Here is a 24,758-nt window from a genome sequence, read left to right as displayed (position 1 = left end):
AGGGCCTAACACAGGTTAGGTACTCAAAACATTTCCTAAATAAATAAACTGAATGAGGGTCGGTTTTTTAAAAAAGAGAGTCATCTATCTGCAGGGAACATAGCTATGAAAATATCTGGCCCTTTTGGTACTTGTCTGCACACAAGGTCTTTCCTAACCCAACCCTGCCTTTAACTTCCTTGAATTTCTTTCTGCAAACTCTGCATTCAAGTCCCCTGAACTCCTTAGCTCCCTGGACCTCTCACACTCTCTCCAGAAGAGGCCAGGCAGAGGGGTGTAAGGGGCCATTCTAGAGCTATAGCTTCAGGAAGACCCAGGTTTTTATCCAATCTTCACCACTTACTAGCCCTAAGATTCTGGAGAAGTTAGTTTGCTTCTCTGAACAGGCTTTCTCATCTGAAAGGGAGGAAATAATAACTTTGGGGGGGAATCATCAAAATTAAGAAGGCAAAGTATGCTGCTGCTCAGTCACGTCCTACTCTCTACAACCCCATGGACTGTAACCTGCCAGGCTCCTCTATCCATGGGATTCTCCAGGCAAGAATACTGGAGTGGATAGCCATTTCCTTCTCCAGGGGATCTTCCCAACCCAGGGATCAAACCTGCATCTCTTACATCTCCTACATTGGTAGGCGGATCCTTGATCACTGAGTCCCACAGCCTGCCCTACCCAAACAACAATAATTTTGTGTTAGCTAGTATTGTTTTTTTATTTACATCTGTACTTAGGGCCCCACCTCCAGCCAAAGCCACTGACTTAAAATTATATGCAAACATTAAAGATACTCAGAGGACTCTGAAGGGAGAATAAATAACAGAAGAAGGGGAAGAACTGCAGTAAATGAACAAAAATAATAAAAAAAGTTTAGGGACATTTCTAAGCAGAGCAAACTGGTCTCCAGTATCATCAAAATGAACATATGATAGTTGGTGCCAAAGAGGACTCTGAGAAAAGTTGGGTAAGGTAAGGAAGTGTGTATTATATGTTAGATGCATCAGCAAGAGCTAAAATTGAAAAGCCAGGACCCCTTTGATGAGCCATTACCCAGAGACTCTTCATGAAGGGAGAACAGTTAAGTACATTGACTAAAACCTCCACCCTGGACTGTTTCTTATCCATCTCTCACTGACTTGCAGACTTTAGGCAAGATGTTCAAATTGCCAACCATCCATTTCCTCACCTGCAAAATGGGCATACTCTTAGTGATGACATGTGGTTGTTATAATGCTTCAGTGAAAATGTTGGTAAAGGTTTTAATGTAATGTTTGACACATAGTGAGCACCCAACTAATATTAGCATAATTCACTTACTCCTTCCTTCTCTCTTCCAGCATATGTGTACCGAAAAACCTATCATTATTATTGCACTGTTGTTTAGTCACTAAGTCGTGTCCGACTCTTTCACCACCCCATGAACTGTAGCCCTCCAGGCTCATCTGTCCATGGGATTTCCCAGGCAAGAATACTGGAGTAGGTTGCCATTTCCTTCTTCAGGGGATCTTCCCAACCCAGGGATCGAATCTATGTCTCTTGTGTCTCCTGCACTGGCAGACAGGTACTTTACCAGAGTCACCTGGGAAGCCATCATCATTGGGCATCGTAAAAACTAACATTGTATCAAATAACTCTGCCTCTGTTCAGGGTTAGAAGTCTGTTAAAAACAGGGCTACTCAACAGACAAAATTCATTTTTAAAGAAAACCCTAGTATACATTTCCATATGGACAACTTTTAACATTTGTAGAACTAATATCGAGCCATTAAAATGAATAAAACTACTTGAGCACAGATTAAAGTCAAAAGACTGAATAACAGCTAATACACACTATGCAGGAAGAACTACTTAGAGCTCCAGATACATGGACTCATTTATTCCTCACAACAACCGCATGAAGTAGGTACTGCCACTATTTCCATTTTGTGGATAAAAAAAAAAAACTTGGGGCTCAGAGGAGTTAAGCAACTTCCCCAAGGTCACACAGTTATTAGGTGGCAGACAGGGATTTAAACCCAAGGGTCTACACTTAGTTGCTTCACTTTGCTACCAGCTGGGTTGATGCGCATTGGAAAACTTAGCAAAAACAGCATAAAGCACTTATAATCCTAAGGCACCTGCTTCCTTGCCTTCTCTCTGCCCCTGATCTGGCCCTCCTTGTCTTTCTCTCTCCCTCCAGCTGTTCCCTTTTGCCACGCTCTTCTCATGACATCTATACAGAATACAGATTATACATGGGATGGTCACAGATACATTTTAATAACCTAATTTTCTGAGAATTTTTAAAAAATTCTTACTCTGAATTATTTCAGAACTGCAAAGAAAATAGTAATTGAGATAAAAAATTTTACTGTTGACCAAGAACATAAAATTCCTGTGTTATTCCCCTCCTGCTGACAAGGGAACTCCCTTTCGTACGATTTGAAAATTCTACCAGGACAGACTCATCTATTATAGATCTTAACACTTCCACCTTCGAAGACTATTTACTTATGAAAATAGCAAGTATTCTATAATTTAATTAATATTTATTAACTGCTTAGAAAATAGTGTTAAACATTATTCCCACATAGCTCAACTTATGAAGTTATTATCGTAAGAATTTCATTATAAAATGAAACAGAGAGAACACAAGCAGTCTAAGAAACTCTTTAGGAAGTAATTACTCAACAGTGGTTTCTAATAATGAAATTCTCTATTCTAAAATGAAAATATCTTATCACTGTATACTCAGTACCAATCCACATTAACTAAATTTGGGATGCCAATACTTTGAGTGCTTGCAATTGTGAAGAAATAACATGTTCAAGTTCAGAAATGGGAAGAATTCAAATGCAACCCTTGGATATATATGAATAAGTAACCTATCATCCAAAGTTGGAGTTCTCTTTCTAAACTCTAAACTTAGGGACTTCTCTGGTGGTCCAGTGGTTAAAACTCCGTGCGTCCACTACAGGAGGCATGAGTTCAATCTCTACTTGTCGAGTAGCCAAAAAGAAAAAAGAAAAAATAAAATTCTTGAACTGGATAAAAATGAAAACACAACATATCAACTTTTAAAAAATATATAAAAATAAAATCCAAAGCTTATGTATTTAGCAAGACAGTTAAAGGCTATCAAGTGACCGAAAGGGAGGGGGCATATGCATATGTATGGCTGAGTCACTGTGCTGTACAGTAGAAACTAACAACATTGCAAAGTGAGTCTATGCCAATAAAATTAATTTAAACAAAAAAGGCATGCAAGTGAGAGAGTAATTAATTTTCAGCACATCCAGGGAAATGAACTACTCCTTAGCGAAAAGACTCACTAAGAGTGCACCAATGGAAACAGAGTCAGAGTTCTGGGCAGTGGAGGAGGACGAAGCAAAACACAAATACAGTAAGCGGGGAGAAAATATTTTTTAAAAGACATAGAAAAGACAATGAAAGTTCTCATTCAAGGACACAGGCAAGTCCCAACACGGCCACATTCCCCTTTTCCTTCCCTCTGCTGTGAAGAAAACAGCCATCTCCATCCTAAAGAATGTGGATTAAGCTGTTGATCCCAGCTCCTCTGTGTTGGTTTCCTATTGCTGTGATAACAAATCACCACACACTGCGTGGCTTAAGACAACACAAAGCATCATCTGAGAGCTCTGGAGTCAGGATCGAACCGCGACTCATGTCTCCTGCATTGGCAGGTAGGTTCTTTACCACTACTACCACCTGGGAAGCTGTAACCCCTGGAGGGCAGAAGTATCAATAAAAGATGGGCATGGCTGCATTCCTTCTGGAAGTTCTATGGAGGAACCTACCTCCTTGCTCTTCTGAACTTCTGCAATCTGCCTGCATTCCTTGGCTTGTGGTCCTCTGCTCCATTGTCAAAGCATATCACTCCAACCTCTGCTTCAATCATCACAACTCCTTCTCTCACTCTGACCCTCCTGCCTCTCTCTTTCCCTTATAAAGACCCTTGTGATTATCCCAGATAACCACACTGGATCATCCCAGATAATCTCCCCATCTGAAGTTCCTAAACTTCCATCAGCAAAAGTCCCCTTTGCCATGTAAAGGTAAATTCATAAATCTGGGAATTAGGACAAAGATATCTTTGGAGATTATTATCCTGCTTACCACCACCTTCTAGGGACACTGAGCTATTTTTCATGTTCCCATTGGGGAAACTCTTATTTTAACTACAAGGGGTCTATGACTCTAATTATCATAATACCAAATGAAATGAAAGATGCAGTAAACAATTCTTACCAGTTTCCAATGAAACGAGGATCATCCTGGTTAAGGTGAACAGGATTTCTGGGATCAACATAAAAACCAATAAGAAGTCCACCTAGTAAATATCCCACTGCAGGACCGAGTGCTCCCATGACATACATGATGGCTGGGAAGACAGAAAGGGAAATGTGAAATATAACCTCATGCTATTTATTTCAATAGTTGTCCGATTTGAGTCATACCATGTGTATGTCACAGTTAAATCCAGTTAACAATTTCCAAAAACAGAGAACTTTAGAGTATCTATGTTGACATTTGGGCTTTAAACTATGTCCTTTATTTAACTGTTGCCTGTCGTCCTCTTAGTACATTAGAACTTCTTTGGTTGCTTCTGAAAGTACAGACCTGGGCTAGTCATTGAGGTAGTTTACTGGATAACCAAAACAGGCTATCAAAGTAGTCTCAAGAAAAGAGGAAAAAAAGGAATGTCACTCATCCCAGCTAGAATATTCTAACGGGTTGAGAAGACCAATTTTGCCATGAAGTTGGATTCAGCTGAACTGGTAAAGCTGCTTAATCAAGCACCCTCAAACCACCATGATTTCAAGTCACCACTTTAGAATCAAAGAACGCCTCACAATGCATTTGGTTTATTGTAAATCGAGGAATCTTACCTAAAGGTTAATAAATCTCCTTAAATGAAATGAGTGAGAAGGTCAGAAAGCACTAACCCACAGTTGAATTAGAAAAAATTTTAAAGCACATCTAAAGGGGGAGAGGGGGTTACTATCAGTAGATCAGAAACGTCGTTCCATCCAAAAACATGTGGTCACCAAAACAGGCTAATAGCAAGATAATAATAACGAAAACAAATACATTGTCATGTCTTTATGTTGTTTCCACTGCTGTTATTGAAATTTTTTAAAAATAATATGTCACTGCAGACTTTCCTGGCAGTCCAGTGGTTAAGACTCTCAATGCAGGTGGTATGAGTTTGATCCCTGGTTGGAGAACTAAGATTTCACATGTCTCTCCCTACAGCCAATACATCAATACATAAATTTTCAAAAATAAATAAATAATATATTGCCAGTTTTAAAATTTTGAGATAGAATATGAAATTCCTTGAAAGTCACAGAAAAATCTAGCCACACTTCAAACATGTGTTTACCCTGTTGAAACTCAGTTATTTGGGGACAAATCAATAAAACCTTTAAGATACCCCTGTGCACAAGGCATGATCACAAACTCAGGTGACACATGCTTCTCCTTTCTGTTGCTATCATGCATTTTCACCCAAGAATAAATAAGTGATTTGTCATATCCTTTAAATAGTCCCTATTTACCTGAAAGCAAATTTGAACTAATCAAAATCCTGACTTTATCAGCTGTACCTAAATAAGCATTGAATAATCTTACACTTCCTGTCACTCATAACTACAGATGGCAATTTAACACCTGCTCACACTTTTCTCACCATTTCAAAAGAGAAAAGCACAGTGTTTATGCATCTTATGGCATTATCTGCTTGTAACAATAAGACATTAAGCTCTTAGACTTCTCCATCTGTGTTTGGAAATGGAGAATGGAGGCACAGAGGAAAGTAATTGGCATTCTTTTGGAAGTATGCTTTTCATAAAATTAGAATTTTGATAAATATCTTGTTAATCTCTCTGTTTATAGCCTAAAACAGAACTCAAGAATAGCAAGTACTTTTTCCGATTCAGGTATTCCCATAAGCATATGAAGATAAAATTTATGTTTACACCTCCAGGCAAATCAGCGCCATTTACAACTCAAAACTGTAATGAGGCCAAAAGTGACATGAATCATCTCCCCGAAATAGTTCTTCTGCCATGAAAGAGACTGTCTTACAAACACAGACAGGGAAAAGGGTATTTCCGCCACACTGCTGATGCCTGGGGCACTTGCGTGCAGCATCTTGAAGTGCCAAGAAGCCATGTGCAGACTCTATGCTGGCAGGACCATTTGATCAGCAGTGAATGGAAAACCAATTAAATAATGTTCACCAAGAAACCCTAAAAATTTATGAAATATAAATCAAGATTTTTAAAATTCACCTATAGAATCAGAAAAATTCACTTTTATTATATAACAAATAATGTTAAGTCCAATAGAATCACTCTCATTAAAAGAAACACACATCAATACTACGTATAAATAGATAACTAATGAAAATCTACAGTAAAGCATAGGGAACTCTACTCAGTGCTCTGTGGTAACCCAAATGGGAAGGAAATCCAAAAATGAGGGGATATATGTACTGTATAACTGATCACTTTGCTGTACAGTAGAAACTAACAACACCGTAAAGCAACTGTACTCCAACAAAAATTTTTAAAGAGAATAAACTACTATTGAATTTAAAAAAGTAAATATGGAGATCCTTCAAAGAACTCTTATAATGCATTCAAATTATTATTTTATTAAATTGCAATGTGTATACACTTTATATAAAAATTTGTATATGATGGAACATGCCCTTATTTTATAAATTGAAAAAAGACTGAAAAAAAAACAGAATTACATACATATACTCCACATAAAACTATATGACTATATTCTGCTTTACTATTGATATATATCATAAAATAACTGTATGGTATACATAGATATATCTTTTTATATATTTATAAATATATATCACTAAAAGTATATGTACATATAACTTACTGACATGATCCCATTTAGTAAATAAATCATTCTAGCTACTCAGTAAGAGGTATGAAGCACATAACCCCGGGATGTGCTCAGTCAGTCAATTGTGTTCGACTCTTTACAGGCCCATGGACCATACCCCACCAGGATCCTCTGTCCGTGGGATTCTCCAAGCAAGAATACTGGAGAGGGTTGCCATTTCCTCCTCCAGCAGATCTTTCCGACCTCGGGACTAAGGCCACATCTCTTGAAGTCTCCTGCATTGGCAGGTGGATTCTTTACCACTAGCACCACCTGGGAGGCCCCACCCACAGTGTACTTTTCAGTAAAATACTGTATGTGGACCATTAGTCTCTGTCTCAAAGCTAGAATCTATATTAGTAAATCCTGCTGGTTCTACCATCAAATCAGTTCTAATATGCAGCTCCTTACCTCCACCCTGATCTTCGTTACGCCACAATGAATCTTTACCTGCAGCATGCGAACTCTTTGTTCCAGTATGCAGAATCTAGCTCCCCAACTAGGGATGGAACTCAGGACCTTTGCCTTGGGAGAGCAGAGTCTTAGCCACTGGACCACTAGGGAAGTCCCATGTGCACCCCTTCTTGGTAACTGTGAGTAGAAAATTATCTTCTCAATGTTAATTGTCTCCTAACCTATTGGCCTCACTAAACCTCAAATTTTCCATTAAAACACTATATTTTGGAACAATATCATGGCTAAAGAATGACTATGTCCCTTATTCCCTATCCCATGCCTCTCTGGCTTCTCCTTGGTCTGGATCAGCTTCCTCCTTTTCTTACCAAGACATAGAGTTTCCCCATCACTTGTTCATTGGTCATGGACTTAGATACTGAACCGCCTGAAGTCATGATACTGTTCCTCTCTTCTCTTACTATCCCTTCACCGCTCATCTACCAGTTCTGTCCTCACCTGACCCCTAACCTGTCTCCTACAGTTTGGATATTATTTCTCTCCTGACTCTGTCTTTATCTCATATTGCCCAGTTGTGTGTTGATGTCTTCCAGCAATGTCCCCTCAGACTTGATCTGTCCCCAGAATCTTTGCTCACCTGGTGCTGGCTGCATGGTCACCTCCTAGTCCTTTTTTCCATAACATGATATTTATTGCTTGACTTCTCTGGTGGGTCAGACTGTAAAGAATCCACCTGCAATGCAGGAGACCCAGGTTTAAGCCCTGGAGGAAGGAATGGCTACCCACTCCAGTACTCTTGCCTGGAGAATTCCATGAACAGAGGAGCCTGGCAGGCTACAGTCCATGGGGTCACAGAGAATGGGACATAATGGAGTGGCTAGCACTCAACAATAGCTCTCTGGCCCTCATGTGCTTAACTCCCTATCTATCAAAGCCCAGCTCCTTCCCTCTTGACCTCTGGAAACCCCAGAAATGTCTGTCCTTGGATGTCACATCAACTATTACCCAGTGCTGCCACTGGAACAGGTGTATATTACTGCTACGCCTCACTGCTTTATCTTTCCAACTAGGTCGGATACTCCTCAAGGCAGTCAGTAAGAACCATGCATTTCTAAAACTTCTCCAAGACCTAAAACACAAAATAATTCACACAGGAAGCACTGAGGTCAGTCCAGTGCTGAGAACACGATCCTGGAGTTAAACTGCCTCAGATTAGACCTCTACTCTCCCTGCTTCTGTGCAAGAGCAAAAGTTATTTATCCTCCACTTTCCGGGGGGTGCACAAAAAGATGTTAAATAAGATTATGCACATAAAGTACACAGCATATAATGAAAGTGAAAGTCGTTCAATCATGTATGACTTCTTTGCGACCCCATGGACTAGTCCATGGAAGTACCTAGTCCAGAATTAACTAGCCCATTCTTTACCAGCTGAGCCACAGGGGAAGCCCAGGGCATATAATAAACACTGAAGAAATATTACATTGATTTTTGTGTGCTGAAAGATGACCTATTCATTCTCTAATAAATATTAAAAAAATGACCTTTTCTGGAATCACTATTCATTGTTGGACAGATGGGAGTGGGAAGAGGGAATATCTAGACCTTTCTTTCCTCACAGTAGGGCAGCAGAGAACAACTTCTGAAGCTAAGCACACGTCTGTGCTGTGTTGTGCTTAGTTGCTCAGTCATGTCCAACTCTTTGCGACCCCATGGACTATAGCCTGCCAGGTTCCTCTGTCCAGGGGGATTCTCCAGGTAAGAATATTGAGTGGGTTGCAATGCTCTCCTCCAGGGGATCTTCCCAACCCAGGGATTGGACCCAGGTCTCCTGCATTGCAGGCGGATTCTTTACTGTCTGAGCCACAAGGGAAGCCCAAGAATACTGGGGTGGGTGGCCTATCCCTTCTCCAGGGGCTCTTCCAGACTCAAGAATCAAACCAAAGTCTCTTGCATTACAGGAGGATTCTTTACCAGCTGAGCTACCAGGGAAGTGCCAAGCACACGTCTCTATCTGTTGTTCTTCTTCTTCAATAACTCTTAGGGTTTTTCTAATGACTCAGAATATAGCATGGATTCGCTGCAGAGAAAGCCCTCAAGAGCACAAAAAATAATTGTTTTTTAAAAATCTTCCACAATTGCTACCATCCACATACTGGTATCAATTGTGTTATATTATTCATAGCTGCATAAACTTTTTAAGTAGCTGCAGTTATACAGGACCTATTGTTCCATAATGTTTTTCACACAATATCTCAGGTATTTCCTATGTCAATACATATTTCTCAAGAATGTTTGTTACAGCTAAATGGTGTGTCACCATGTGGCCATGACATACTTCACTTAATAATCCCTTCCCAGGACTTCTCTGGTGGTCCAGTGGCTAGGACTCCACACTCCAAACACAGGGGGCCCAGATTCAATCCTGGGTCAGGGAACTAGATCCCTCAGGCCGCAACTAAGAGTTTGCATGCTGCAAATAACAATTTTGCATTAAAATAAATGAAGATCCTACATGCCACAGAAAAATAAATATGTATTTTTAAATTCTAAAAACAACAGTAACAACAACAAATAATCCCTTCCTGATGCCTGTGTTTCCCTATCACAACAGTCTGACTGGGGTCTGACTGGGGTTATAGCTCTAAGATCATATGAACAATTTGGAACTTCGTTACTGCATGTGTTGCACTAAACCAGACAGTCATAGCCCCCCCACCCACCCCCGCTTCAGTGAAAGGAACTAGCTTTCACCTTGACCTTGGATATCACAGCAGGTTTGGCCAGGACCACTCTTGGGGAATTCCATGGACAGAGGAGCCCAACAGGCTACAGTCCATGGGATTGCAAGAGTCTGACATGATTTAGTGACTAAACCACCACTACCACTCTTGGGAAAGGCTGACCAGCAATAACTTAAGGACTGTCACCTCACCTGCTTCCAGCCATATTTCCTTCACTTATCTGTTCACCAGCTTTGTTATCTTCAAATCCTCCATTGTGATCTCCTTAAATTACTTTTTACCCTATTCTGTAATCGCTTATGCTTTTTATGTAAAAGTCCATTAACTTCTATTTTTAATCCCATTTATCTTCACATTTTTAATGTTTCTCCTGTAGACTTAACCTTTATTATAATCTAGTATCTCTTTCACATCATTAACTCTTTTACTTTTTGATCTTTATTTTTTAATACATTTTATCTTTAAAATATTTTTCATCAGGGTTTTATTTTTAATTAACTTTAAAGTTTTTTAAAAAAATTATTTATTACTTTTTATTTCTCATACCCTAAGAAAATTTTCTTACTATTGTAGTTTATTTATAGGAGGCAATGGCTCCCCTCCTAGAACAGGTCCTATATCCACATTCTTTATGCAGTTAGGGGAAGGTCAAATGTTCTTCCTTAGTCTTCTGGGACTTGATTATTTTCAGCTCAAAACAATCTACAGGTCAAAGAGATGTTTGAAGTGGTAAGTTTTGCTCCCCTAAACCCTAAATCCCTAGAAAGTACTCCAGAACTCCTCACCATGAGCCTCACTGGACCTGAAAAACCAAGGGGCCCAATCAAAACTCTACAAGCTGCAGGAAACATGCTGATAAGGGTTTAGGTTACACGTAAAATTTAGGCTTAGTCTCAGGACCTGGGGTTGCACCCAGAATGCTCCCACAGAGCATTTTGCACAGCTGCCTATGGTCCTCCAATGACCACCAAACTCATTTGGGACATAATGACAGGAGGTCGCCCTCTTGAATATGCTTAGTGGCACAGTTACTACTAAAACATGAAATATTTCCTGCCATAACAATATAAACAAGGATGTCACAGTCATCAGCTATTCCAGCCCTCCAATGTGAGCTAGAACACCTGATGAGAAGCGTCAACTCACTGGAAAAGACCCTGATGCTGGGAAATATTGAGGGCAGGAGAAGAGGGTGACAGAGGATGAGATGATTGGATGGCATCATCGACTCAAAGGACATGAGTTTGAGTAAACTCTGAGAGATAGTGACGGACAAGCAAGCCTGGCATGCTGCAGTTCCTGGAGTCACAAAGAGTAGGATACAACTTAGCAACTGAACAACACAGGGCACTTGGGAAGGAGAATACCTGTGATCCTACAGCCATCAGGCTGCAGCCACTCCTAACAGTGAGCCACAAGGGAGCTCAGGATGTGAGAAATACAGGATACCAACCTTGGAGCTGAGATGCGTATGAAAGATGCATATGATTTCAGTGAGTTCAGACTCTTGCATCTTCCCATATATAGAAAAGCACTAAATTCCTTAACTTGGGATATCTGGTTTTCTTTAATTCACAAAGATACTTGTGATATTCAAACTACCTGTCCTTTGTTGCAAATTTCTATATAACCTGTTTCCTTCCCCTCACACCCCTGTCCCCCAGTCTCCCCGAAGCAGTTCTCTCAGGATCTCTTGAGATACTGTCTCCCAGGCTTGGAGTCCTAAAAATTCCCACACAATAAAATGTAACTCTCAACTTTTAGGTTTGGAATATTTTTTAAAGTCAACACTACCTATAACAAGAGGACATGAAAATCAAACCACACTAGACTGCCACACGGCAGTAGTGAAACCAACTGACATTCAACTTGCAGTTTCTTGAAAATTAGCCAAGGTACTTTGTAGCACCAGAGCATCAGGTCAAAGGAAAATATCCCCTCACTCATGCTTCCACTCATGAGCACAGACAGATAAGAAACTTTTGATCTCGGTTATTTTGAGCAGTGGGTTTTTTTTTTTTTTAAGTGATTCAGTTACTTTGACACAGGCCTGAGAGCAAAAGAACAGCTGCCACAGCCGTCAGGGGAGAGTCTATCACTTTGCTAAGACATCCAGAGAACATCTTAGGTCACAGATGAGAAGATGAGGGAAAGGGCTTTAAGTAGATCCCAAGGAATTTTCCCTCATGATCATAGTAGCTAGTTGAAATTCACTGTCTTCCTTTAGAAATATTTTTCAAAGTACTGGGTTGGCCAAAAGGTTCATTTGGGTTTTTCCATACCATCAGAAAGTAACACCATTTACAGCAGAATCAAAAAATACTTAGAAATAAATTCAATAACATATGTGCAACACCTGTACACTGAAAATTTTAAAACATTGCTAACATTAAAGAAGACCTAAAAGGAACTGATGAGTAACCTTTAAGGCCTTCCCAGGACAGACACCCCTCCCCACCACCACCATGCCCTCTGATGACCTCTCTTTTTAAAAAAAAAAAAAAAAAGCTACAGTCTCCCAGGCCTCCAAAGTCTGGCTCAAGAATTAAATGGATGTGAACTTGTAATGACAAAAATAGCAGCTGGGCCAGGAAAACTGTTGTTTTACAGACGCTAATACCACCAAACAGAAGAAGTTAACTACTTGATGACTGTGAGCACTCAGCTCCCAGACCTACTGGGGCCTGAGGACTGATCACGTTAATCCACGTGATACCACCCTGTTACCTGACTACAATTAACTACAGAATTGTGCTCAAGTCAATCATATATCCTGCCATATCCCTCCCTCATCTTTCCTTTAAAAATGCTTCCCTGGGGCTTTCCTGGTGGTCCAGTGGTTAAGAATCCACCCTGCAACGCAAGGGGCACCAGTTCAATCCCTGTTCTGGGAAGATCCCACATGCCACGGAGCAACTGAGCCCAGGCACTGCAACTACTGAGCCTATGTGCTACAACTACCGAAGCCCAAGCACACTAGAGCCTGTGCTCCACAACAAAAGTAGCCACCACAATGAGAAGCCCGCACACCACAACAAGAGAGTAGCCGCAGCTTGCCATAACTAGAGAAAGCCCGTGTGCAGCAACAAAGACCCATTTCATTTGTAAAATCCATCTTTCCAGAATTGGCAATTTCTCAAAGATTCAATTTCTAAGAGCATAATTCCCAAGGAATATTTCAGTTGAACTATGAAAACAGAATAGCTATCTTCCAGAAACTATACTAGGCACTTTCCATCTTCCATCCACTCAATACTAACAACTTTGTGGGGGGAAAAATGATATTCATTCCCAATTTACAGATGAGGCAGCTGAGTCCTCAAGCAGTTAAGATCAGCAATTAATAAGTGCTAGAGTCAAAATTCCGGAGAAGGCAATGGCACCCCACTCCAGTACTCTTGCCTGGAAAATCCCATGGACGGAGGAGCCTGGTAGGCTGCAGTCCATGGGGTCGCTAAGAGTCGGATATGACTGAGTGACTTCACTTTCACTTTTCACTTTCATTCATTGGAGAAGGAAATGGCAACCCACTCCAGTGTTCTTGCCTGGAGAATCCCAGGGATGGGGGAGCCTGGTGGGCTGCCGTCTATGGGGTCGCACAGAGTCGGACACGACTGAAGCGACTTAGCAGCAGCAGCAGCAAAGTCAAAATTAGAACTTGGCTCCATCTGAAACCAAAGCCTATCGTCTCTCCATTTATGGACACATCTCCAAAATACAAAAAGCAACAAGAGTTTAATTATAAGTATATAGGAGAATTCCCTGGTGGCTCACTGGTTAGGACTCTGCACTTTCACTACCAAGGGTGTGGGTTCAATCCCTGGTTAGGGAACTAAGATCCTACAAGCTGCACTGTGCAGCCAAAAAAAAAAAGGGAGAATATAATTTTATACTATTGAACAAATTAATCCCACTAGAGATGAAAATCTCAAAATATTTTTGGAACTGTTAGTAGCAGGAGTTTTAGAAGCCATCTAGAGGAAAAAGAAATTCACTATTTAGATTTCCATCTCCAGTTTCATTCCTAAACGGCTGCCATAAGGATGGCAGAGAAACATGCATTATCTGAAAAATACCTTCCAAATATGTGGTATGACATTTACTTGGGTAATTACAGTAAAGACTCAGAAAAGCACACCAGCTGTTAAGAGCAGATTAAATTTACCTCCCAGGGATGGGTAGGTCACTGCCAAAAAACACCTTCCAGGTAAACAGCCATAGGTATGACTCAACTCCTGTTTGCTGTCCAGGCACTCGAAGAAACATGATTCTCCCAGGAAGGATCCAAGTCTAGAGAAACGCTTAGACAAAAGTGAAATCATCTCATGTACAAAGGTCCCTACCCTCGTAGGCATCATCAGGGCCATTCGTTGAATTTTATAGACATTCAGTTCAGTTCAGTCGCTCAGTCGTGACCAACTCTTTGCGACCCCATGAATCACAGCACGCCAGGCCTCCCTGTCCATCACCAACTCCCAGAGTTCCCTCAAACTCATGTCCATCGAGTCGGTAATGCCATCCAGCCATCTCATTCTCTGTCATCCCCGTCTCCTCCCACCCCCAATCCTTCCTAGCATCAGAGCCTTTTCCAGTGAATCAATTCTCCGCATGAGGTGGCCAAAGTATTGGAGTTTCAGCTTTAGCATCAGTCCTTCCAATGAACACCCAGGATCGATCTCCTTCAGAATGGACTGGATCTCCTTGCAGTCCAAGGGACTCTCAAGAGTCTTCTCCAGCACCACAGTTCAAAAGCATCAATTCTTCGGCGCTCAGCTTTCTTCACAGTCCAACTCTCACATCCATTGGTCTGAAATAAACTTTTTATGACAGCTTTAATGTTACCACCCACACACATCAATCCACAAGTATTGGTTCTATCACAGGAAGACTGCTTACACTAGGGCTCGCTATAAAAGAGAACGATTACCAGAAGATAACACCGGGCATTTATTATATGTAAGATAGCGTGCTAAACTCTTTGTAGGTATCTTCTCACTTCATCTTCACAGCAACCTTACAAATTAAATGCTATTATTGTCCTAATTTTATGCATTTTACTTTGCAACCATCTCATTAACGAAGGGATAGAATAAATTCATCCCAATTAAAAGATAATCCCTGACTCTTTGTTATCTAACAATAAAGAAGATAATTTATCAATAAACACTTTTACTAAGTTACTTTGCCTAAGCTTTTTGTGTTTCTTCCTCATACAACACTGTAACTTACAGTAATAAATTTTCATTGGGATGTTGGCTTACAGTCTACTTTTATGAGAAAGAAATATGAGAAATGACCAATCTAACATGAGGCATTTTGTGTTAAAATAAAAAGTAATGTCCAGTGCTGTTATAAGAAGACAATTATGATTCAATATTCAAGCGGTTTTGTAAGACCATCAGCTTCAGCATCAGTTGTCTGTGTAGGTCTCTATCACAGGCTGACTCTGTGATCTTAGAAAAGATACTTAATCTTTAGACAAGTTTCCTCATCTATAAATAGGGGATCATAACTTATCTACTTCCAAGAGTTCGTGAGAGAATAAATGAGACAATGACACAAAACTCTAAACACTAAGTGTTTAGTCAATGTCAGCTGTAAAATTATCATTATTAGTGCTTTCATAATTATATCCAACTTCATAGTTAAAATTACAATTCTGAGCAATACAAGATTTTAAAGTATCTTCAGAGCTACCAAAGGATGATGATGTTATATTCAGTATTACTTCAGTGTTAAGTGTATTTTATTATTTCAAAAGTCTTAAAGTACAGAATGGTCATATCTGGTTATCAGATCACCAGCATAGTCAATTACCCCAAAACACCTTATTCCTTAATCATTAATCAATTGGTAGTTATTTGTTGAAGTTATAGTGTATGAAATATCTGGTATTAAATATGAATGATAAAAAGAACCATGCCCCTTCCTAAAAAAAAAATTGTGGAGAATTCTTCTTGTTGGGAACAAAATGCATGAGAAAAGATAAATGGCAGCATAAGACACAAGCACAATGAAGTGGTCCCAATAAAAACTAAGAGAAGACTTAAGGGGAAAAAAATGGAAGAAAACTAACATTTGTTAAGTGCCTCCTCCTTGATTTTTAAACACAATAATCATCCCAACAAATATCTGAAAAATAAGTTTAGTTAGTTTCTGCTTTACAGAAGGAGTCTTACCTTTGAAATGTTAAGGGATATACCCAAGTCACAAAACTAGCAAGAGGCAGATTTCAACCAGTCTGTTTGACCCCAAGGACCACATACACTGCACCAAATGGCCTCCCACATGATTTAAATGAAACCACCACTGAAATCATTCTTTACACTCAACAAATACTAAGATCAAAGCATTTTTTTTTAAAATTAAACTATCCTTAGTGTTCTCCTGGCAGAAAGATATTGATTTTATACAATAGCCAAATAAGAAAAAAGAAATATCAACACAAAGTCCTAGGCTTTAAAAAGAAAATCCTGAATTATCATAGGAGCTATTATAATTTTCAGAGCAAAGCTATCTTTGAAACGTTTTCATGAATTTACTATGTTAAATTTTCCAATTTATTCATACACTTTATCAAGCTCTCAAGGACACTTCTGGAGAAGGAAATAGCAGCCCACACCAGTATTCTTGCCTGGAGAATCCCGTGGACAGAGGAACCTGGTGGGCTACAGTCCATGGGGTCGCAAAGAGTCAGGCACAACTGAGGCAACTTAGCAAGCATGCAAGAACATTTCTAGAGTAAAATCATCACTTATAGAGCATGAATTTTTAGACCTGACTGGAGATCATACAGCTATTATGTAATATTTAATAGTTCAAAATGAGAAGTTAATATACTTCTAAAAATACCAAAGAAACTAGCAGATAAAAATGTCAATGGTGATCATCAAAAATACTTTGAGTTCTGTCTAATTCTTTCATACTCTTCTTAAGAGTTCTGCATTTTCTATCAGGGATGGCCTGAATAAATAACATCATTTTATATGTGGCAACCCTGTTTCATATTTCAGCCCGTTCTCAATGATACAGATTTATCACTATCTTATAAACACCATGACCCATCCATTCCTCAGTTTTCAACTGCTTTCAGGATGTTTCACCAATATGTAAATATGCTGAGGGGAGAGGGTGGAAACCCAGATACTTCCTAGAGCATTTTAATAAATCATAATTCTGAGCTGTGCATAGTGATCTTCAGTGCTTAAATGACAACATTTAATTAATATTATACACCAAGTTTTCATAAATGTCATGCATCTTTGCAGCTCAGTTAATGACGTTTTGGTAATGTTATTAATTGGTAAGAAACCTTAAAACAATTAATTACTGATTCTCAACAAAGTAGACTCTTTTCGTAATTTAGCCAATATACTCACGTGCACACACACATACACAAACCAGAAAAGAAATGGAGAGCTTAAGACATATATCTGGCAATGTGAAACTCCTCAAAAAATGATCTTGAGGACTTACTGGCTGTCCAGTAGTTAAGACTCTCCACTTTCAATACCGGAAGCATGGGTTCAATCCCTGGTCAGGGACCTAGATCCCACATGCTGCACAGCGTGGCCAAAAAATTTTTTTATCTTATTCATTATAACAATTATCTTGCTTAGAAGTATCTAGATAATTGAGGGAAATGGCATTTCTGTCAAATATTTCGGGGAGATATCTGAATTAAAGAATAATTACTTAAATAGCCTAAAAGAAATTAAGTAAAAGGCTTGACAACCTCAACTAAATGGCTATTCAGTCCAAGAAAACAGTAAATAGTCAAGGATCCATTTCTTTGACTATTCATGATTTCAAAAGTAAAAGTGAAGATTCCTTTAAAATTTTGTTGTTCATTCTTAATCGGCTATGGGTTATGTCGCTTTAGACATGTCCGACTCTTTGCAATCCTAGGGACTGTAGCTCATCAGGCTCCTCTGTCCATGGGATTTTCCAAGCAAGAATACTGGCGTGGGTTGCCATTTCCTCTTCCAGGGTATCTTCCCAACCTAAGGATCCAACCCCTGTCTCCTGAGTCTTCTGCATTGGCAAGCAAATTCTTTACCACTGCGCCACCCAGGAAGCCCATTAAAATGTTAGTAAGTTGCATTTGCAAAGCTGCCTCCTTGGGAGAAGGCATAAAACCCTTTGGTGACCCAGAGTTGAGTGGCTCTGCACCACAGATTTGTCCTTATTTTCTCCCCATTAATGTGGCCAGACGGAGAAGGCAATGGAAAGCCACTCCAGTACTCTTGCCTAGAAAATCCCATGGATGGAGGAGCCTGGTAGGCTGCAGTCCATGGGGTCGCTAAGGGTCGGACACGACTGAGCGACTTCACTTTCACTTTTCACTTTCACACATTGGAGAAGGAAATGGCAACCCACTCCAGTGTTCTTGCCTGGAGAATCCCAGGGACAGGGGAGCCTGATGGGCTTCCGTCTATGGGGTCACACAGAGTCGGACACGACTGACGTGACTTAGCAATGTGGCCAGATGCCCGCAGCAACACCCAAAGTGTGAAATCAGAAGAGCCTTCCATTGTTTTAACTCATGGCATCTAGCACAACAACACATCAGCCTCTTCTGATGAAGAACTGTTGCTGTTCCTCAGTTGCTCAGCCGTGTCTGACTCTTTGCGACCCCACAGACTGCAGCATACCAGAGTTCCCTGTCCTTCACCATCTCCCAGAGTTTGCTCAAACTTCATGTCCATTGAGTCAATGATGCCATCCAACCATCTCATCCTCTGATGAAGAGTAATCTTACTCTAACTTCTGATACATTTCTGATCAATCAAAATTTAGATCTATACATGCCCTAAATTGACATACCACCTTACCCCACTGGGAGGTATGTGTTTATGTGTCAAGTTAACTGGGTTAAGTAAGGGATGCCCAGACAACTGGGAAAACTATTTCTGGGTGTGTCTGTGAGGCTGTGCTTAGTAGATTAGCATTTGTAACAATAGACTGAGCAGGCAACTATTCTGGTGGTCCAGGGGCTATGATTCTGTGCTCCCAAGGCAGGGGGCCTAGGTTCCATCCCTGGTCAGGGAACTAGATCCTGCATGCTGCAACTAAGACCTGGTGCAGTCAAATAAATAATCAAATAAAAACATGTACTTAAAATTTTTATTTAAAAATATAGACTGAGTGAAGACATTCACCTTCACCAACATGTGTGAGTATCATCCAGTCCTACAAGGCCCTGGATTAGTACTAAAAGGCAGAGGAAGGGCAAAATCTCTCTCTTCTTGAGCTAAGATGTCCACCTTCCCTTGCCCTCAGACATCAGAGTTCTCAATTCTCAGGCCTTCAACTTTAGGACTTACATTAGCGGTCCCTCAATTCTCAGGCTTTTGGACTTGAACTGAAGGTCACCCCCAGCTTTCCTGGTTCTCTAGCTTGCAGATAGCAGACTATGGGACTTCTTGGCATCTATAATCACATGAGTCAATTCTTATCTAAATCTTATATACATATATATATCCTATTAGTTCTATATATATCCTATATCCTATTATATATCCTATATATATCCTATTAGTTCTGTTTCTCTGGAGAACCCTAATACAGACTTACTTCACATAGCTAGTTTTTTCTTTATGCCATATGATTATCATGATTAAGTCACATGCAATCACTGACCTAAAAGAAGCTATTAGCTTCATAGACAGTCCTAGTCACTGGCAACTGCATCTGTTTTTGTACAACTATAATTAATCAAGGTTGTCTGTGTTAGGTAAGAACATGAATTCAGATCCACAAGCCCTCAGTGCAAACCCCTGAGAATGGATGTGCCTTGGAACGAAGACTTCTCCACATTTTATAAAAGTAAATGGTGAGTGATACTGGATATTATGTGACTTCCCCAGCACAGTCTGGAATGATGCTCTAAAATCAGTTATGCTGTTGTTTCTTCAACAAAATGAATGAATATTCACATGAAGTGTGATTTTAAAACTAGCCCCTATCAGATCAGGCCTGGTTTTGCCATGGAGTAAATTGCAAAACTAACTTTTAGATTTCAAAGTGTTTAACAGAATGGAAAAATCCTAGTAGAGGAGCTGCAGCAGTAGAAACTATTTGAAATCACTATGAGAATTGGCATATGAGAACAGGTGTCAGTCACCAGCTATGCATACCTCAAGAGTGTTTTTTTTAAATAATTTTACTTATTTATTTTTGGCTGTGTGGGTCTTCATTGCTGTGTGGGCTTTTCTCTAGTTGTGGGGAGTGGGGGTTACACTCCAGTTGAGGTGCTTGGGCTTCTCATTGAGGGGGCTTCTCTTGCTGCAGAGCACAGGCTCTAGGGCTCTCAGACTCAAGTCGTTGTGGATGTGGGCTCAGTAGTTGCTGCTCTAGGGCTCTAGAGCTCTGGCTCAATAGTTGTGGTGCAGTGACTTAGCTGCCCCGTGGCATGTGGGATCGTTTCAGATCAGAGATCAAACCTGTATCGCTTGCATTGGCAGGCAGATTCTTTGCCACTGAGCCACAGGGGAAGCCCACTCTAGAGTGTTTTATTCAACTAATCAAAGAACAGTTCCTAAATCATGGATCAAGCCAATACTGGCATTAATCTTTTATTTTATTGGTCTTCTCCTTTTGGGGGTGGGGGTGTGTGTCACAAAGAATGTGAGATTTTAGTTCCCCGATCAGTGATCAAACCCTCACCCCCTCCATTAGAAGCACGGACTGTTAACCACTGGACCACCTGGAAAGTCCCAGTCTTCTCCTTTTGAATATTACTTCTACCTCTCTTTGATTATAAAATTTCAGGATCATTAGAGATCTACATAGCAAGCCAATAGGTAGATTTAAAAGGAAAAAAATCACAAAATTTAAAATTATTTCAGGAGATTTAAACAGCCATGGGATCAACCTCCAGTTTATTCACTAGTTCTGCTCCTTTGACCAAAATTATATGTTTGATGATCAGCCCCTTAAGGCAGCTTTGCTTCTTTTAGTAAATTTCTATACAATCATGCCATAATCCTGAATTTTGTGTTTATTCTATTATTACTAGGAAAAACTCAATTAAAAAAATAAAGGGCAGTATAAAAGCTCAAAGTGTTCATAATAAATTGGACAGCAGTTTGCTGAGTGCAGCATACAGAGACCAGAGCAAATCTCATTACCTGTGCTAGGTCATGGTCACCATAAGCAGCTTAAGTGATGCAGTCCTCCTCACTGTTTACTCCACATTTCCCCTAGTCATTTGGATTAGTCCTCATCCAAACCCTGCCAGCTCAGCTTGAAAAACACTGGCCTACATTTTATCTTGTGGGATTTTTTATAAACATCACACTTTCAGAGTCACAAACATTGTAATGTATGAGACTACAGTGACTGTGATAATAATCCCTTATACCTCCAGCGAATGTTCACACTAACAACCCTGTATAAACTGATTATGTGTACAATTATCCTTTCTAATATGCATTTAGTTCAAACAGTGAATCAGACACTATAACAATATAATGTATGATCATCTTATTCTTGAAATAAGATGCTTCCCTACTGTGCATCTTAATTACTGAACAAGGGAAGCATTCCAACTAAAATCATCTTGCTGCTGCTGCTGCTAAGTCGTTTCAGTCGTGTCCAACTCAGTGCGACCCCATAGACGGCAGCCGACCAGGCTCTGCCGTCCCTGGGATTCTCCAGGCAAGAACACCGGAGTGGGTTGCCATTTCCTTCTCCAATGTGTGAAAGTGAAAAGTGAAAGTGAAGTCGCTCAGTCAAATCGTCTTAGTAGGATCTAAAATTATTTTCTCAAAAATATGAAAATTTCTGCAGTAGCAGATATCTTAGGCTGGATTCCCCAGAAGAGTCCAAGACAAGGATTTGAGACCAAGTAGTTTAGCATGATTCTGGAATACATGTACTCAGTTTAGGGAAACTACATAATCGTGTTGATTCATCTAAATACCATCTATCTCTGAAATACCCTCAAATGTATATATTAATCTGTACACACATAATGATCAGTTTGGTCTTTCCTGGTGGTTCAGTGGTAAAGAATCCAGCTGCCAATGCAGGAGACATGGGTTTGATCCCTGAGTCAGGAAGATCTTCTGAACGAAGAAATGGCAACCCACTCCACTATTCTTGCCTGAAAAATCCCATGGATAGAGGAGCCTGGCAGGCTACAGTCCATGGGGTTGCAAAAGAGTCGGACACAACTTAGTAACTAAACAACAGCAAGAATGATTAGCTTTATTTGTGTGTGTCTGTTCCATCCCCCAAACACGCTTTGTTTTCAAGCAGCAGAAATTGCCCTGAGACACAACACTGTGCCTCTCAGCCAATGAACCTCAGCCAAAAACTAGGGTGAATGTCTGCACATTGTTGGCTTCTCTTGTGTCCACTTATTTGTGAACAATGTTGACCACCTGTTGTCCAAAAAAGAATACACAAGTAATAGTGCTGGACATGTGACCCAAACAAACCTAGGAGGAGAATCAGCCTGAAGGAAGAAAGGCAAGTATCTGTAAGTTTTATGTTCACTGAGAGTCATCAAGTCATGGTCAAGGACACAGATGGTGAAGATCAGTAGGCAGGTGGGGTCAGTGAAGGAAGTCCTTTGATACTCCGTTCAGTTGCTTCAGTCATATCCGGCTCTTTAAGACCCTATGGACTGTAGCCCACCAGGCTCCTCTGTCCATGGGATTCTCCAGGCAAGAAGACTGGAGTGGGTTGCCATGCCCTCCTCCAGGGGATCTTCCTGACCCAGGAACAGAACCTGCATCTCTTGTGTCTCCTAAACTGGCAGGCAGACTCTTTACCGCTAGCGCCACCTGGGAAGTCCACTGAGGGCCTCATAAACAGAACTGCAGCCCAGGAAGAATCACCCACAACAGAAAATGTGAAGCGGGAAGAACTAAGGCCAGAGGCCATCATGACTTCAGGGGACTTGAAGAGAACGGAAAGCCATTGCCAAGACTGCCATTATACAATATATATTCTGTTCAAATGTTACTAACATCTTTCCAAAAAAGGGAAAAAGAACAAAGGGCTGAGATTCCCCCTATCCCACTAGCAAAAAGTGGTCCAGATCTGAGGCTTCCTATTTGGCCCTTCTGTCCCCACACCCCAAAGGTTCTGTGATCAAGGTCACTTGCTTGCTGGGAAAGGCCTGCTTTGGGTGTTCTGGGGTAAGTTACAAGGAAACCCAAACTGGAAGCAAGGAGGATTTGCATCTAGCCAGCCAGCAATATCACCTGTCAGGAAGGGAAATGTGAGATCTCTGATGGTAGCCGTCATCATAAAACCATCAGGTGCTGTAAATTCAATACACGGATGTACTGAGTCAGGAGATGTTACTCTGCTCAGACTCCCATTACAAAGTACCACAGACTGGGTGGCTTAAACAACAGACATTTATTTTCTTACTGCTCTGGAGGCTAGAAGTCCAAGATCAAGGTACCACTGGGGTTGGATTCTGGAGAGAAAGCTCTTCCTGGCTTGCAGACGGCCACCCTCTCACCGGCCTTCCCTTCATGCATGCATGGGGAGATAGTGAGCGCTGGTGTAATGCCTCTTCTTAAAAGGACACCAGTCTTACTAGATTCCGACTTCATTAACTTTAATTACCTCCGTAAAGTCCCTCTCTCCAAATACATTCATATTGGGAATTAGGGCTTCAACACAAATTTTGGGGGAGGGAGACACAATTCAGTCCATAACAGGAAGTGATAGCCTTTTTAAAAATCATTATATTGTTAAATTACAATCATAAAAATTGTGCTTAGTTTGCATACTAGAAGACAAATATTAAAGTCATGACAAAGATTCAACACATTAAAAATATCTGTGATGTAGGGACTTCCCTGACGGCCCAGTTGTTAAGACTCTGCTTCCAATGCAGCGGGTGTGGGTTCAATCCTTGGTTGGGGAACTAAGACACCCACAGCCACCATGCCGCACAGTCAAAAAGAAAATTCTGCAATGTAATTTTCTCTTCCTTCCTAGCCTGCAGTGCTATTTTGAGGCCTCTCATCTGGCCACATTCACTACTCTCTGTATGCCAGATACTTGAGCTCATGGAAGATGACAGAAACAATAACTTCCCCAAAAAAACAAACAACCCAGTCAAAAATGGGCAGAAGATCTAAACAGACATTTCTCCAAAGAAGATATTCAGATGGCCAACAGGCACATGAGAAGATACTCAACATCACTAATTATTAGAGAAATGCAAATCAAAACTATGAGGTATCACCTCACACTGTCAGAAGGGCTATCTTCAAAAAGTCAACAAATAAGAAGCGCTGGAGCGGTGTGGAATGTACACCGTTGGTGGGAAAGTAAATTGGTACAACTACTATGAAGAACAGTATGGCCGTTCCTTAAAAAACTAAGAACAAGGGTCAGCCAATGATCCAGCAATCCCACTCCTGGGAAAACATCTGTAAAAGATGAAAACTCTTCAGTCGAAAAGATATATGCACTCCAGTGTCCACAGCAGCACTACTTATAATGGCCAGGCAATCTAATGTCCACCAACGGATGAATGGATAAAGACAACATGACTCACACACACACACACACACACACACACACACGGTGGAATATTACTCAACCGTAAAAAAGAAAGGAATAACGCCACCTGCAGCAACATGAATGGACCTAAACATTACCACACGAAGTGAAGTCAGAAAGAGAAATAGTCTATGACATCCTTATATGCAGAG

General features: G+C 40.5%; 1 protein-coding gene across 2 annotated transcripts in view; it reads right to left on the bottom strand.

Moving 5' to 3' along the window:
* The window catches only part of SLCO5A1 (solute carrier organic anion transporter family member 5A1), a 155,465-nt gene that overhangs the window by 86,154 nt on the left and 44,553 nt on the right, over positions 1-24,758 (bottom strand). For both annotated transcript variants that reach the window (XM_055431684.2, XM_055431682.2), the window contains exon 3: positions 4,244-4,376. In XM_055431684.2, the coding sequence (XP_055287659.2) occupies positions 4,244-4,376 (133 nt within the window). The remainder of the gene's footprint in view (positions 1-4,243; positions 4,377-24,758) is intronic.

Source organism: Moschus berezovskii, chromosome 16 (assembly GCF_049115385.1).
Source record: "Moschus berezovskii isolate FMDL1 chromosome 16, NW_MosBer_1.0, whole genome shotgun sequence".
In the NCBI taxonomy this organism is placed as follows: domain Eukaryota; kingdom Metazoa; phylum Chordata; class Mammalia; order Artiodactyla; family Moschidae; genus Moschus; species Moschus berezovskii.
This window is presented reverse-complemented; position numbering and strand designations above follow the sequence as displayed.